This window comes from Theobroma cacao, chromosome 9, assembly GCF_000208745.1.
Source record: "Theobroma cacao cultivar B97-61/B2 chromosome 9, Criollo_cocoa_genome_V2, whole genome shotgun sequence".
In the NCBI taxonomy this organism is placed as follows: Eukaryota; Viridiplantae; Streptophyta; class Magnoliopsida; order Malvales; family Malvaceae; genus Theobroma; species Theobroma cacao.
This window is the reverse complement of record NC_030858.1, coordinates 33,976,380-33,993,442: the sequence shown is the minus strand read 5'-3', so window position 1 is coordinate 33,993,442 and position 17,063 is coordinate 33,976,380. Positions and strand designations below refer to the sequence as shown.

Below are 17,063 nucleotides of genomic sequence, written 5' to 3'. Positions count from 1 at the left end.
GTGTTACATTACAAAAATTATAATCTATAAAATTATTAATTATAATATATATACTTTTGTTTTTTATAATATATATACCCAAAGAAAAAGTGTGAGATTAGAATAATTTTGAAACCTAACTATTTTTTTTAATTTTATGTAATTAAGAACAAAAGTATATTATTAATTAAATTAATTCATGAAATTATGATTAATAATTAACTTGTTCTTAATTACATGGATTCTTGCAATCAACTATCATTTTTAAGAATAGTTTAACACCTCATGCATAAATTCTTGTAGTCAACGATCATTTTTAAGAATCTTAATTATGGCCGGTGCATCTTCTTTTTCTCTGAATTTTGTCTACGAAGCGAGATTGGTTGGAAATTGTGTCTTATAGGCATTGAGAAATACATATATAGTATTTGAGAAGATTTTTGCGAGATAACTTGCCAAAAATGACAATTATTGCAAGATAGTATACTGAAAAATAAAAATTATCATCCATGTTTCTGTTATGAATTTCTTAATTTCTTTTAACTATATAATAAAATCTTCTGAGAAATAATTAAATGTTTCCCTCCGTATGTTGTTAATTCTTACCAATTATACTTAATCCTGTGAGGGATATATTTACGTGATCGATGAGTATTTTTCTGAACTCATAAAATGTTTTAGCTTTCCAGCATAAAAACTTTAGATATTCTATTTCAAAACAAACAAAACCTTGCATTATCCTTTGCATTATTAAAAATGCTAAGAGAATGCAAAATCAATTTTGTTGTTACCTTTTTTATAACATAAATTTCTTGTTACTTAACCAATCCGATCGACACATTACTTCTTAATTTTCACTTGAGCGAAACTCGATCAAGCTTATAACTCAATAGGACTTGGAAAAAAAAGATGTATGATCTAACAAATATACCAGATCCTATCACAATTTCGTAACAAAGCATGCTTGATTAAAACTTAAGTAATATTAGAACCTCCCCTCCCCACCACTGCAGATTACAATAAATAGCACTGATCAAATGCAGGTAAAACACTCAATGATAGAATAAACTTCTCATTAAATTATGAGCAAAAATGTATTTCGGAAAAAATAAAGATGTAAATAACAGTTCATAAGAAAGGCACTAGTTCCCTAACAAAAACAGCAACTATCATCCATAGAAGACAGATTGATAGTTCAGTTTCCCCTCATCTAGGTATTGGTGGCTCTTGTGTATATCTGCTGGCTGGCATGAGCAGAAATTATCCTGATGGAACCTCTTGCCATCAAATCCTTAATTGCCCTACGTGCCAATGATCCATTGATCTGACAAAATGGAGAATAAGTAAGCAAACCACCATTACCATTAAGATGCCAAAACTAATAACATAGCTCCACAATCAGAAGAGGAATGGGGAATTAATAACTTCACTAATAGTGTTATAAATTCAAGGAATGCTGCATACTTCTTGGTAAAATAGATGCTAATAACAACTGCCAATCAGACAAATACAAGCAGAAAGAGGATAATAATTGTCAAAGTACAAACATACTCCTGTTCTATACAATTAAGGTTTAAAATATAGGGAACAAGACACAAGGTTAAAAGAATGAAAAAGAAACTTCACTTGCACATGAGAGCAGCCATTTTCTCAATAAGCACTCCAAGTTATCCAAAATAATTATCATGCGAGTAAGAAGAAACTTTGAAACAGATGGCAAACGGTTGCAAAGCAATCAACTAGGTTTCACTCTATACCATGGAAAAGGTTTTCAAAAGAAAACACAAACCTCCAAGGTTTCTCATAATATACCAGTAAACTTCTATTTTAATATCCATGTACCAAACTCTAACTTTAAAAACACTAAACATGCTTTACAGCTTAAACAATGGGATATGATACAATTTTCATCAGTCTAGATTATAAAACTGTATAATGAAATAATATCAGAATAATCCCAAATAGAAAGCTAAAAAGAATGAGGTAAGCCACGGACATACCCTCAATCTGTCAGACAGGATTGAAGGAGTAACAAGCTTGTACTTTGGAACCTCGGAAAGAAGTTTGTCATATGTTGCCTGGTCAAACAAAACCATGTTGTTCACCTTCTCCTTTTGCTTACCCTTGCTCCATTTCTGCCATAAAACCACACAGAAAAGCTCATATCCATAAAGGCAACTCATCAAGCAAACACATTAAGAAAACACCAAATTCCCACACTTCACATCTTTAAACACTCAACAAAATTGAAAACCCCACCTTCTTCTTCTGCTTCCCTCCGCCAGACTTGGCTGGCTTAGAGGACGGAGGTGGTGCCTTATCCTTCTTCGGTGCCTGCCAAAACAAGCAAACAAAACGAAGAATCAAAAAAACATTGATCTTGGAATATGAAAAAACTCATTTTTTGAAACACAACAATAAAAAAAATCCTCAAATAATAATCTTAAAGAAGCATTACATATGAGGATTAAAAAAATAAGTTATTCCATGCTCCTAATTAGCTAAAAGAGTCTCCCAAAATTAAACAGCATAAGAAATAAAGAATAATAGAGGCGGAAATTACGCCAGAAATAACTATTCAGCATATGCTTTATTTGGTTAATGAGAAAACGCAAGAAAAGCAAATAAAAAGCAGATGGGTATAACAAAAAAACTAATTTTTCCTAATGAAAAATGAAGAATTCTCAGAATTTTCCACCTTTTCCCTTACTTTCTTTTGCTTTTATTACATTTTCTTCAAAGCAAAGGAAATAGAAGCAAAGAAGAAGTTGAAGAGAAAAGCTTACCATTTGGATTCAATGGAGAGGCACAGACCTTGGGAGGGGAAAGAAGCAGAGCAGCCGCCAGGGTTAGTGGAAGGGAAAATACAAAGGTAGTAGTAGCTATGTTACACATAGGGAGGGCTAGTGGGCCAGTGTGCCCAAAACTGGTTCAAGGTAAGCTTGGCTGGCAAGGGCTAAGCCCATATAGAATCCAAGTAGGCCCCATCTTAAAAGTCTTGATTTTGGGCTTAGATTTGCTTTTCATAACACAATGAAACTTTAGCCCGAATCTTACCAGACCAACCCAATGAAGAAATTGGTAAAAAAGAGTTCAAAATAACCTAACAAACTTCAAATTTTTGTGAAGCAAAATTGGTGAAAAAAGTTAATTTTGAGTTGAAGATTGAATTCTCATGAGTTTTGGGTATTGAATATCCAATTCCTCTTTGATTTCTGTCCAAAAAAAAAAATTCCTCTTAGATTTGATTTTGATGCACTTGCTATAGTTGCTTGTTCTATATCAAATTAGGAGGGCAAACAAACTATGTAGGCACAATCTATTAAGTGGAATTATTTCTTTAGCGAGATACAAGATTCATTGGTAGCGTTAGGCCACAGCCGAATCATATGGCCAATTCTAAGATGTGTTGTTTCTTTCACTAACAAACTGGATTTGGATCAAGAGCCTATCAAAAGGCAGTCATTGTCATTGAAAGTGAAGCCGGCCTCCTATCAGTTGGTGCGTATTTTTCTTCTCCTTTTGCAAAATAATCTATTCTTGACAGTTGCTTGATTACAGGGTTAGCATTATGTGGGAATGGACTAGTCTTGAACTCACTGTACATTCACTTTAACTTTTGTTCTCATTAACAGTCTCAAAGGGTCATAGCCTCATTATTAAGCAAACCCTTTGATGTGATTTGCCTGAATCAAAGCAAAAAGGATTTAGACAAGTCAAGGATAAACACAGGAAATTGCTAGAGTGATATCAGGAAACCAATGGCAAAAGTGATCTAAATCTGCGGGTCATCCCACCCTGAAAAGTTGAGAGCTTTCGACCAAAAAGCTTCCAAGCAATCATTAACATGACAACAGATTCCTACTACCAGCAAGGCTGAAAAAATATCCACTAAGTATACTTATATAGGTTTAAAACCATAGAAGTTAGTGCAAGTTTATTTCTACCCAAAGTTTTATAGTTTTGCCTCACAATACAAAATCATGAATCCTTTCTTTCAATGTAGATTTACTTGTATCCAAGTTAGAGCCCATGGAAGAAAAAGAAATGGACAAGAAAGAGATGAAGTAATAATAAAAGCTTCCCCAATATCTTCCTACCTTTCTACACTAAATGCTTTGTAAAAAGAGGTAATACAAGGTGTAAAATCAATCTATAAAGCAATGTTGGGGTTGTTGGATTTTCTTGCTTAACAAACACTAGTTCATCTCATACTTTTTTGCCTTAGATTTTGCACCCCCCAAAACGTGCCCAAAGAGTACGAGTTTGGTAGAGATACGGTAGGACCGTAGCTCACCAACCACAGCCAAAATTTATAGTAAACAATTGATCTTTCTCCAATTATATTTCCATTTTGTATGCAACAACAACATATTTGATTATTATCAAAGTATCCTACTTATCAAGTTCACCCATTTTTCAAAAGCAATTTCAGTTGGAGGAAATAGATGATTTAGTTGATAAATTGATATTATTGTTTAATTAACTAATTAATTAATAACAATAATAATCATTTTGACTAGTTTGGGTAGAACTTGTCTAAATCAATATCCTATTGTGAAGATGAGAGTTTTTTAGCATTAAAGCAAAGAAAGGGATACCATCATTATACACAAATCAAGGATCGTGTAACCATAAAATTAGGGTGCAATCCGTCACGCGTCAATGCCCCAATTATATGGGTGCCAAGCACGCCCAAAGCAAATCACACAAAGCCAAAAGCTTTTGCATTTCATCCTCTCCTCTCCTATCTTCTACCTTCTCTCTTTCTTTTCCTTTTTTTTTTGTCTCTTTTCTTCCATTTCAACAGATGAAAGTGCTCAATCATATATTATCCCTTTGAATTACCTTTTCAATATTACATTACAATTTATCGAACAAATAATATTAGAAAAAAAAATCTCGAATCCCTTATATATATATATATCCGATAAATAAAATAATAATTCAAACAAATGTACAGTTCTAGAAATAACTTATGCATTCCTTAGTATTTAAATCTAAAAAGATATATTCTATTTCTTGTACACTAGGCTCATTAATATATATATATATGACATCATGAAACAATCATAATCATTCTTCTTCTTCTTCTTTTATTCTTAATAATAATAGATCAAAACAATTATTGGTGAACTGAAGTTTGACCATTGTCATATGAAATAAAGTTATTTATTTATGTAAAAAAAATATATAATAATGCCATTGAATTTGCAACAAAATATTTGTTTGAGAGTAACATATAAGACATAGGCAAGCATATGATAAACTAAACTTGAGCCTTTTTTTTGTCTTTGAGGAATTTAGGATCAACTTTACTAAGAAGCAAATATTCTATAATTTGGAGATTAGTCCAAATTGATGGGTGTAATAATTATGCTAATTATGATAAAATTGAGCCTTATAGGGGATTCTTTTGGGATATAAATTTTAAGTAATCTTGCATTTGACTTGGAGTAAAAAAGACAAAAAATACCTAGCAATATATAAAAAAAATCATTCCCAACCACCTGAATTATTTTTGGATTGCTTTGAAAATTTTATTTTATTTTTTGGTCAACATCGATTGGTAAATGTCAATATCCCTTTGTTAGGAAAAAATGAGTTTATTTATAGGGAATAGCCATGAAAAGAGCCTTGACCTGTTGAGAATTGAAATTGTAAGCCACCATGAATTTAAACTAGAAAAAAAAAATTAGAAGATACTACAAATCTGTAATATCACCATCAGCTGATTCTAATAAGCATTTCTGAAAAGGGCATTTCAGTTCAAAATTAAAACTAAAAATTTTTGATGGTATTGTTATTATTTATTGGAAAGAATGAAGTTTAAAGTCTGAATTTTTATTTTTTAGAGTTTTATTTTAAATGAAGAAAATAAATTAAGTTGCAAATTTTTTTTTAAGTTTGAGAAAGGGGATTTGAATTTTATTTTTTTAAATAAAAAAATCATGTAGTAATTAATGACTCAAATGTTTGGGTGCATGAATTATTCAATTAAGATGAAATGAATGAAGATTATATTCACATTTAACATAATTAATGAAATCAATAAACAGAAAGGTTACCATATACATGAATGTGAGTAAACATTAAACATGGTTTTACATAAGAGGGAACAAAGCACTTCATCAATTACATATGGTTTCCAATGCTAAAAAAGAAAGGAAGAAGTCTGTAGGAGAAGACATCAATGTCTGATTGATTCAAGAATTTTAGCAGCATTTCTTTCTTTGCCCACCATCCAGCTCAAAAAGCCATTCAATCAGCTTCCATCTCATCTCCCTAACAGGGTAAATAGCCCCACAATTCACATAGACATAGCCATTAACAGTCTTAATCTTTCTCTTCTACCTCAAGCTGCCACATTTTTATAATCATTAATTACTGTGTCTTCATTTCCCACCAAATTTTGCTTCTTCAACGCTCAAAATCCCATAAACCAAAAACACTTAATACCTCTGTATATTTTATTTGTGAATTCAGTTAATGATTCTCACGTCCCACATTCTTTGAAAGCACCCTTTTCCTTAAATCAAACTCCACCCTCTCTCTCCCTTCCAAATCTGATTCTCAAAAACAAAATCTTTTCCAATTTTCTTTTTTATTTTATATTTTTTGGGTTTTCCTGAGAAATAATTTTTTTTTTTTTTTTTTTTATATTTCGAAAAAAACGTTACTGTCATTGCCAGCCATGACCGAGGTCCTTCATTTCCCTTCATCTCAAAGCACTAACACTTCTTCTCCTCCTTCTGAACCTGCCTTGTCCTGTGCACCCCAGACGTCCTTAACTTGCGCACAAGGTGACAGAGATGACTTTGTAAATGTAACAAGCTGTGACCCAGAAGAAGAAGAAGGGGAAGAAGTGAAGGAAAGAGAGAAACAGGACAGAGATCAGTTGTCTTTGTTGGCTTTGCTTGTGACCCTTTTCAGGAAATCTTTGGCTTCTTGTAAGACTACTGATAGAAGAGAGCTTTGTGCTATGGAGATCGGTTGGCCAACCAATGTCAGACACGTGGCACACGTTACCTTTGATAGGTACAATGGCTTCTTGGGTTTGCCTGTTGAGTTTGAGCCTGAAGTTCCCCGGAGAGCTCCTAGTGCAAGGTCTCTCATTTTCCCTTTTTCTTTACCAAAGTTCCAACTTTTTATTGAAATGTGAATGTGGGTGTTTGGTTTTATTTTTTTCCTCTTATTTTTGAGGTCTAGTGGCTTCGACAGTTAATAAAATTATGGGGTTTTCTGATTCTTGTTTTGATTATTGCATTGGTGCATATGGAGTTGTTTGGACTCAATATTGGTGAATGGCAATAGCTGAAATTTGGTTAATTCCAATAGCTGTTCAAAGAAATGTGATGATGCTTTTTTTTAAATGATGTTATGTTACTTTATCTAAATTTCGAATTGAGAAATTGTTGAAGGTGTGAAATTTATACTTTTAACAAGTACATGATTTCTTCTTGTTTGCTTAAGAATGGTTTATGCAATGCAATTCTTTTAAGTAGATTTTCCAATTATTAAATTGATGAACCCTATCTGCCTTTTCTCAAAAAATCCTGTTGGGTTATCAGATTCATGAAATTCTCAACTTTTTGCATTTCATGGTTTCCTTTCGTGGGTCTCAGGTGGGATGTTGTATTGACTTATCAAGTTCTTAGAACGGCCATAAGAAATTGCGTGTATTTGGAAGGAGTCAAATTTTATGAGAGGTTGAATGTTCTTGCTTGAGTCTCATGGCTTGTTCTGTTTGACCAAATGCAAAAGTCCTTGCAGGACCAGCATTGAAACCAAGAATGGACAAAGGAATTTTACATCATTTTGATGGAGTATATATTTACCAATCAGCTCATGTGATTGAGAATCTTAAAATTTACTACTGCTTTAAAGGTATTGTCACAAATGGCCTGACTTGGATTGTTTGTAAGGAGGATATGTGAGTATTTGTAGCAGTCTTTTAATTTCTCCTTGAAAGCTAACTAATTTTAGAAGATTCTTTTCTAATTTCCAGTAAAACAGGGCCTTTTTTTTTTTTTCGCTTCTCAAGTGCATTTGTTCTCCAAATGCATAGTTCTGATCAGTATTGAAAATCCTCAAATTTGAAATGGCATTATTTGAGGTCTGTTGCTCTTTTGTACCCTGTTAAACATGTAGCACGAATGGTTAGTAGTGCTAGGTTTATGGCCTTTTACTTTAGGCTGTTCCTTTGATGCTGGAATAAGTCTTCATTTTCTGGACTTAAATGTCAAGTGACTAAATGACGCATGCAGGACTTTCAAAATGCTGAGAGCAAATGTTTTCCTACTATTTTTCCAATTTTTGGTGCCTGGGCCAGCTAGTAGCTTATCTGGTTTAGTCATTGTGTCTAGACTTTGCTGGTAAAACCACATCCTAGAGTTCTGGATGATTCTTCTTGCATTTTTCCCTTTGATGTCTTCCCTCAAGTATCATCGAGACTAAGATGCATCTATCTGGTAATTTAGCTGGCAGGGCAATTTGTAGCCTAAATTTAGGTAAATTGAGGCCAATGGCATAAGGAAATTCTGCAGAGGCAGCTACATTTGGGGAAAAGGGCATCAGTGTTTAGTGTAACTTAGAATTAGTTGTATCATGCTGGAATAGGATTACAGGTGCAAATTTAATTGTCTTGTTATCTGGGAAGCTGCTGTTTTTGACATTTTCAGTTTATATGTTCTGCTTCTGCTTTTCTTGCAAAATGATAAAACACCCACATTTCTCTGGGTGAGTGGATCTCTAAGCTGGGTATGGTTTTCTCAAAATTTGAGTCTGATGTGGAGTTGATGGTGGGAGGTAAACAAATGTGCTATGCTTTCCTCGAACAATCATCTTATGAGCTAATATACTTGGGCAGTTTAGTTCACTGACCAAGATTGCTGCAGAACTTAATTGAACGTGATCATGCGGGATGCCAATTTATCCTCGTTGTGGAGTTTGTTATCATGGCTGCAATAGAGACTATAGAAGATAAGGTCCTTTCCAAGAATGAAAGTAGTTCAGTTAGGCTACTTACTGATAGCAGAATTTCACGTTTCAGACTTGTTCTCTTTCTACCTCTTCTGCATCTGTTATTGACACAAGTCCTCGTGCTACTAATGTTCTTTTTATCCCTTAAGAATAGGAAATGAATTAAGCGGATAATAAATTTCTGGGGCTCCCTGTATTTATGGTTTTTAAACAGAAATAGTAGTAGCTTTTTTCTTGTTTACCACTCTGTAGCTTATATGTTTAAAATCAGAATTTATGAGTATTGAAGAAAGCAACGCTTTAAAAAGGGTCAAAAGGCATGCTTGATGCAGCTTCTCTAAGGTTCAGAATTCCTTTCAGCATAGAAAATTCTTAAAAGTTTGAGTTGGATTTGCCATGAACACACAAAAACATCCACGCCAAATGTTGAAATATTTGATTTTGATTGTTTGAAACTGGAAATGATACTGACTAGTCTTCTTAATTTCTACCAGAGTCAGCATCACCTCTGAAAAACTTTATTTCTTGCATGTAACTCATATGAAATTCATGGCATGTGTAGAACCATGACACCTGAAGACAGTCTCTCTTGATCAATACTTGACACCATAATTTGTTTTTTGTTTTTTTTTTTTTTGGGTAGTACAACTGTCTTTGGAGTTTCCACAGAATCCATGCAGTTGTCCTACGACTCCAGAGGGAACAGTGTGCCATCAATACTCTTGCTGATGCAAAGACGTTTGTATGCTCAAGGAGGCTTGCAGGTATTCTTTCTTTGCCTCTTCAATATGCTATAGCTCCAATAGTGGAGAATGCGGAATTCTTTTACCATTTTCTCTCTCATTTATATAATCGGGGCCTATTTTCTTAGACATTTCTGGTTTTGTTGAAGTTATATGGACTTCTTTAAAGGTTTTTAAGTTTTATGCCCTTAGTTCATTTTACTGTTGACTTTGCATGTGCAGGCAGAAGGGATTTTTAGAATTAATGCCGAAAACAGTCAGGAGGAGTATGTTAGAGAACAATTGAATGGTGGAGTGGTTCCCGAAGGGATTGACGTACACTGTTTGGCAGGACTAATCAAGGTACGGTAATGCCATTTAATCCCACTTGATCATTCTTTTACATACAAATGAAGATTTAGGGGTTATAGAGTTGAATGAAAAGATGAACTTATTGCAGAGAAATTTTAAATTTCTCTGTTAGTTTTATCTTTTCCAAGCAGTTTCTCATTAGGTTGAAAATTGGGTGATTGATGGTGATAATTGTGTAGGTTGCTTATGGTCAGAGTGGTGAACCACTTAAGATGATAAACATGCAAACACTGTGACATTCTAATTAAAACACTTTATAGTGATCAACCTTGTGGTGTATTTGTCAAAGTGCATCTGTGTTACCACCAAACCAATATAGATATTTTGGAAAATGAGGTAAGGTAAGCAAAAAGGGAAAAAGAAAAGAAAATTTGATATTACTTCTTATGGCGCTTACTGAAGATGTGGCAGTATTTATACTTGAAGCTATATCAAATTTTGGACTAATATTTTGCTTTCAGACTCCAAGACTTAGGAAAGCAAAACTTTCGTAAATATTTGTTCAAGTTGAATGTGGATTTGATGCCATCTTTGAGTCCTTTGTTTAACAATTCCTCTGCCCATAGTGCTTTTTAACTCTTTTTATGGGGGAAGCAAATACGCTCTTCCTTAATTTGAGTTACCAAATATAAAACACTATTTAACTTATTTTGAGTTTTTGTAGCCATTAATGCATATTATTTTCAGTTATTACATATGAAGGTCCCCTCGGCCTTAGGGTACACGATGGGGAATAGCCCTCCCCATTTCTTAGACATCACCACCACTCCCCTAGGTTTGAAAGTGACTGATCATCAACCAATATAACTCCCTGTTTTTGGTGGGACAATTGTTTTCTATGATCCTGTTGGTCCTTTTGATGCATCGTTGAGTCCTTTGTTTAACAATTCCTCTGCCCATAGTGCTTTTTAACTCTTTTTATGGGGGAAGCAAATATGCTCTTCCTTAATTTGAGTTACCAAATATAAAACACTATTTAACTTATTTTGAGTTTTTGTAGCCATTAATGCATATTATTTTCAGTTATTACATATGAAGGTCCCCTCGGCCTTAGGGTACACGATGGGGAATAGCCCTCCCCATTTCTTAGACATCACCACCACTCCCCTAGGTTTGAAAGTGACTGATCATCAACCAATATAACTCCCTGTTTTTGGTGGGACAATTGTTTTCTATGATCCTGTTGGTCCTTTTGATGCATCTTTGAGTCCTTTGTTTAACAATTCCTCAACCCATAATGCTTTTAACTCTTTTTATGGGGGAAGCAAATACGCTCTTCCTTAATTTGAGTTACCAATTATAAAACACTATTTAACTTATTTTGAGTTTTTATAGCCATTAATGCATATTATTTTCAGTTTATTACATATGAAGGTCCCTTGGCCTTAGGGTACACAATGGGGAATAGCCCTCCCCATTTCTTAGACATCACCACCACTCCCCAAGGTTTGAAAGTGACTGATCATCAACCAATATAACTCCCTTTTTTTGGTGGGACAATTGTTTTCTATGATCCTGTTGGTCCTTTTGATGCATCTTTGAGTCCTTTGTTTAACAATTCCTCAACCCATAATGCTTTTAACTCTTTTTATGGGGGAAGCAAATATGCTCTTCCTTAATTTGAGTTACCAATTATAAAACACTATTGAACTTATTTTGAGTTTTTATAGCCATTAATGCATATTATTTTCAGTTATTACATATGAAGGTCCCCTCGGCCTTAGGGTACACGATGGGGAATAGCCCTCCCCATTTCTTAGACATCACCACCACTCCCCAAGGTTTGAAAGTGACTGGTCATCAACCAACATAACTCCCTGTTTTTGGTGGGACAATTGTTTTCTATGATCCTGTTGGTCCTTTTCCCTTTTCCCCCCCTTGGAGGGGGAAAGGGTGGTCATTGCTATCACATATGAAGATACTGTAATTGAGTGGGAGGAGTGACAAGTTTACGCAAATAAGGTTGACTCAGCTGGTCTTTTCACCTTGTGGGTTTCGGGTTTCCAGTCTCAACAATTGAAGTCAACAAATTTTCCTTTCAGCTGCAGTTATTTCAGCCAGAGAGTTCCTTTTTTACTGTGAATTTCACTGTTGATGTTCACAACGATGATTCTGGGAAACTTGCTTTTGCTGGAAGAGAAATATCTTACACATGACATATACAGTTGACTGGTGATGAAACATTCATGTTCTGAGTTCTGGAGCACAGTTTTCTTGGACATTGCTTCTTATTCTTTCTTGTATATACATTCATCTTATGCTTATGCATATGCACATACGTCTGGAGGAAATGACTTTAACCATATCTTCTTCTAATTTTTCCATTTTTTTTATCAAATCCTAATATACTAATTTGATGTTTGTTATTCTTAGGCTTGGTTCAGAGAACTTCCAAATGGAGTTTTGGATTCTTTATCTCCTGAGCAAGTAATGCAATGCCAGACAGAAGAGCAGTGTGCTGAGCTTGCAAGGCTTCTACCCCCAACAGAATCTGCTCTATTAGATTGGGCCATCAATCTCATGGCTGATGTTGTCCAGCAAGAACACATAAACAAGATGAATGCACGCAATATTGCTATGGTCTTTGCACCAAACATGACTCAGGTGAGATATTCTAGGAATTTCATATATTTATTTCACCAGGACATCACCACTCACATTAAAAACAGAAAAATTGAGATGGTAACTAAACTTATTCGTAAGTCAGATTTTCTTGAGGATCTAATTTACATTTGAAAAAGTTTCTGTCCATAATGGGTACCCAAAGTATTTCAGCCCTGTTTGGGAGTGCAGGGCAGAGAGGTCGGGAGCCCGCCCCACTGCACTGCCCTATGCTCCCAAATGGGTCCCTTTTTAGTAAAGCCTTCATTTTCCCTCATTGTTACTGGTGTTCCCATATCTTACTCACTGATACTGATGAATTATGTGTTAAGCATCTGGTACTGTTGTAATGAATGCATAAATTTCCAACATAATCCCTGGTCCCTCCCTCCTGGATTTCTGAATTCATTGATAGTTCCTTTCTTCTCATCCCCCGTTTCTTTTCAGTTTTCTTACCACTGAGTGTTGGCTCAGAGGATTGTTAATTATCTTCCCCATCTCATCTATTCAAATATTTGAGAAAACTTTGATGGCAATGCAGATTGCATATTGGGTTTATTGTTGGTTCAATGGCTGTCTCTCTTGGCTTATTTTGGTTGCAGATGGCAGATCCTTTGACTGCACTGATGTATGCGGTCCAAGTGATGAACTTCCTCAAGACACTTATATTAAGGACATTGCGAGAAAGGGAGGATTCAGTGGTAGAACCTACTCTTGCATCCCGTCTGGAGCCTTTTGATGAGAATGGAGACCAGAGCCCTTCACTCTCCTGCATTCAAGATACTGAAAAAGATGATGAAGAGAGAGAGCTGGCCTTTATTGCTGAAGAACCTTTAAGAGAAAGTTTTAGGAATTATAATCCAAACAATGAGATAATGGATGGAAAAGATCACAGTCCGATACCCTCTGTCCACAAGCTAATAGCTGATGCAGATCATTCTGATGAGACTCCAGCTCCGGTTGAAACCTTCATCAGTGACACAGATGCCATTGTAGCCAACTATCTGAAGCCTGGCACTCTAGAAAATGATGCAAAGAGTAATATTGGTCAATCAAGTAATTCAAGTCTCAAGAAGGGGCCTAATAAAATTAGTGGACAGCAATCCATTCTTCAGATAACAAACCCCGCTGAGAAGACTAAAGGAATAAGCAATTTGAGCCGTATAGATTCAAGGATAGAACGTATTGAAGCATGGCGGTGAAGGATACTCAACAGCAGTTGGGCTGCCCTAACTGATACTTTGACAAGATTGCCGTGCATGTTTGTTCATTTTAAGAAGTTGTGAAGGAAAATTTGTGAATTGTTCATGTATCTTTTGGTGTGATGATTGGTTTGCTTCACCTTGTGTAATATCGTGGAAGATGGTTCTATACTTCACAGCATGACCCTAACATTTGCACTTTCATAAAATGTGCTATCTACTTTAACATTGGAATCCTATCGATGTGGTTTCTCCCTTTCGGTGTCATTCCCATGATGTTAACTTCCACTTTTTCCACATTCCCTCGCTGGTCCTGATACCCTATAAAGTCTACCATATTCTGAGAAGCTTTGGTGGTATGAAGCGTGTTTTTACATCAATATTCTGCCTAAGTTTGCCCAGGAAGAATATGAGGTTCTTCACTTTGATGTAAAAACTTATAGGCAGGTTTTGGTGCACCCATCAAAGCTGATGGACCACTATATGGAGACAAAACTAAAGTTCGATGCGCACTGCTGCCGAAAGCCAACGCATGTTGTGGTGAAAGAAGATCACACGATTGTGGCAACTTTGTTAGTACATTGGCAGGGCAGATACTTTTTAGGTTGGTCTATATTGATAACCTGTTTATGTAAATGTGGACAGTCCACCGCAAATGAAGAATAGCAGCCAATCATATTCTGAAAAAAAAAAAGAGTGGATATGTAAAAGGGATCGTTCAGAATATTCCAAAGTGCTGGTGGCAATGACAATTACAGAACTGGAAAAGCTGAAAATGGCCACTTGGCTGTGGCTCACTCTCTTATCTAGTCTATGTTCTAGAAATTTTTGCAATAAATGGTGCCTGGTCACCTTGTACTGCCAGGGTCCTAAAACCCCCACCGCTCCTAAAAGGCTAGTGGTACTGGTTCGTATCAATCGTATTGATTAGGCCAAGCTTCAATATCTCTGGGAACTCAAAGCATTTGAACGCGTATTAGATAAACTTGTCTCACACTTCATCATGTAAAATCTACTTAAAAGTTGAAGAAATAATCCAAATAGAGCCTTTGTCTTACTATTAAGACGAGATGTATATACAAGACTTTCTGTACTCGTGTGGAAAATGTAAAGATGACGTGAAGATGTGGAGGGCGTAAATCGTCCTGCAAATCACATCTATCCATCCTGGACACCACCCATATTTTTACATGGCATCCTATGATTCGTAGCAGTGTTGGTATGACATATCATTTTATGATTGGAGTACGTTGAAGCATGGAAGAAAACTGAGGTGGAATGGAAATGGAACAAAATAAAAATATTTTGTCCTGCTATAAGTTTGGCGGTAGCTTCATTTATTCTAAGAAGCCAGCTAGAAAAAAACAATTCCTCTGGTTGTGAGCTACCCTGGTTCTAGCTCTCAATGTTTGAGAAATAAATATAAATATATATCTCTATATATAGTAGTACTCTTGCAGGTGCTACATTTCTAGTACATAAACAAAAGTCTAAGCATCGGCCCAAGAATAAAATTAGAAAGAATGAAAATAACAATAAAATTTTACATGTTAAATCATATTCTCAAAACTAGAATGGAAAAACCTACCATCCACCAAGAATAGTAAGTTAAATATACTAAGAATTGCTGGAAATATAACAAAACAATAATGGCCACCAAATTGAGTCATAGCTAGATAACCACCCATCCTTATTCTACTCCACTAGAAGAGGTACCCAAATCAGCAAAACTTCCCCAAATTAATAGTCACCTCCCCTTTGATTTTTTCCAAACCCCATGCCCATCTCGTGTTCCTTTCTCTACCTCCCCCTCCCTTTACCCTCAAAGCAGAACTTAAAAGCTCTTTATATTTCCTTCTTTCTCGCTTGCTTTGCTGGCTCTTTTTTTCTTCTCTTTCTCTCTCTCTCTCTCTCTCTCTAGGTAGCATCTCTCAAAGAGAATACTGGAGAGCCAAGCCATGGCTGCCTGTGGAAGCCTTCAACACATCTTTGAAAACCCGTTACCAGAAAATCCGACTCTGCTTGAATCCCTCTCCTCATGGAACCAAATCAAGCCTGCTATTAAACCTATTGAGCCATCTTCTTTCACTGAAATCTTTGGCGAACTTCATTTCAAGGAAAATTCCAAATCATCTTCGGCCTCTTCCTTTCCTATCTCACCCTTTTCTTCCACATCTATAATAGATTTGAGTCCTCAAAACAGTGCGTTCAAGCTCTCCAAGAATGATACTTTCAATGAAAATGATGAAAACAATAATGGAAGTTCACCACCAGAGATTTTTCCAAGCACCCCAGAGATCACCAAGTACACAAATTGCCACAAGAAGAGTGAAAGCTTTTCTTGGAACTCTGAGAGCCTACAGCTATGCACTGAAGGGCTTGGTTTCGAAAGCTCTGATGATGTTGAGGACTTGAAAAATGAGATGAAAGAAGGTTGGCAAAGCAAAGAGGAGAAAGAAAGTAGCATAAATACTACAAAGCATACCACAACAGAGAATTTATGTGGTGAATTCAGGAGGCCAAGAACTAGAGGAGGAGCATTCCCACCACCAATTTCCTGTATTGGAAAGAGTGGGAAGCCTTGGGTTTGCTTCAAGTCTTACAGGCAAGATGGCAGGTTTGTGCTGAAAGAGGTAAGAATCCCTACACAAGAATTCTTGCATGCATGTAGGGAAGATGGGCGCTTGAAGCTGCACTTTGTGCAGCCAGAAGATGAAATCTTGGAAGAGGAGGGATTTGAGGAGGAGGAGGAGGAAGAGGATGAACTAGAAGATCTAGAAGAAGGAACCCATGGTAGCATTGATGAAGATAAAGAGAAAAGCCAAGCCTGATAACAATCAGAAATGAAGTCAATTTAGCCAAAATTGCCATATGAAAATTTAAAAAAAAAAAGGAAATTACGGTTCAAGTAGATTGGCATGCATATATTAGAAAATTAGAGGAAAAAAGAAAAAGAAAAGAAACAACCTTTCCTTGTGTATTTTAGTCTCCAAGGGTACTCCAAATTAATAACTAGAGAACTTCACTAGCCATCTCCTTTTCTACTTTTTTCTTTTCCTTTTTCATTTTGGTAGCTTTCTAACTGGTTGTGTTCATCTTTCCCACAATTAAAGCATCTCCCAGACCAGATTGTTTACAGTCATAAAGCTATTCGAGTTTTGACAGGATTGTGGACTAAGCAATTTAATTCTGCTGCCAAGCTTTT

General features: G+C 35.6%; 3 protein-coding genes across 3 annotated transcripts; 2 read left to right on the top strand and 1 right to left on the bottom strand.

The window, feature by feature from the left end:
• Positions 1,026–2,879, bottom strand: LOC18590302 (40S ribosomal protein S25). Its single transcript, XM_007015732.2, has 4 exons — positions 2,766–2,879; positions 2,239–2,313; positions 1,980–2,114; positions 1,026–1,303 (listed from the first exon to the last, which is right to left on the bottom strand). The coding sequence occupies exons 1-4, from the start codon at positions 2,766–2,768 to the stop codon at positions 1,190–1,192; spliced, it is 327 nt and encodes a 108-aa protein (XP_007015794.1). The 5' UTR covers positions 2,769–2,879; the 3' UTR covers positions 1,026–1,189.
• On the top strand, positions 6,134–14,114 carry LOC18590301 (rho GTPase-activating protein 1). The gene is made up of 6 exons (XM_018127220.1): positions 6,134–6,272; positions 6,672–7,086; positions 9,605–9,725; positions 9,927–10,046; positions 12,429–12,659; positions 13,259–14,114. The coding sequence occupies exons 2-6, from the start codon at positions 6,674–6,676 to the stop codon at positions 13,856–13,858; spliced, it is 1,485 nt and encodes a 494-aa protein (XP_017982709.1). The 5' UTR covers positions 6,134–6,272; positions 6,672–6,673; the 3' UTR covers positions 13,859–14,114.
• On the top strand, positions 15,459–17,022 carry LOC18590300 (protein FANTASTIC FOUR 3). Its single transcript, XM_007015730.2, has one exon. It carries the CDS (start codon positions 15,817–15,819, stop codon positions 16,687–16,689), a length of 873 nt encoding a protein of 290 aa, XP_007015792.2. The 5' UTR covers positions 15,459–15,816; the 3' UTR covers positions 16,690–17,022.

Coding starts and splice junctions, on each gene's coding strand:
- LOC18590300 (XM_007015730.2), top strand. CDS start 15,817: ATGGCTGCCTGTGGAAGCCTTCAACACATCTTTGAAAACCCGTTACCA.
- LOC18590302 (XM_007015732.2), bottom strand. Junction 2,115..2,238: donor GAGGGAAGCAGAAGAAGAAG/GTGGGGTTTTCA, acceptor GTTTTATGGCAG/AAATGGAGCAAGGGTAAGCA. Junction 1,304..1,979: donor TCCTGTCTGACAGATTGAGG/GTATGTCCGTGG, acceptor CCATTTTGTCAG/ATCAATGGATCATTGGCACG.
- LOC18590301 (XM_018127220.1), top strand. CDS start 6,674: ATGACCGAGGTCCTTCATTTCCCTTCATCTCAAAGCACTAACACTTCT. Junction 9,726..9,926: donor ATGCTCAAGGAGGCTTGCAG/GTATTCTTTCTT, acceptor TTGCATGTGCAG/GCAGAAGGGATTTTTAGAAT. Junction 12,660..13,258: donor TTGCACCAAACATGACTCAG/GTGAGATATTCT, acceptor TTTTGGTTGCAG/ATGGCAGATCCTTTGACTGC.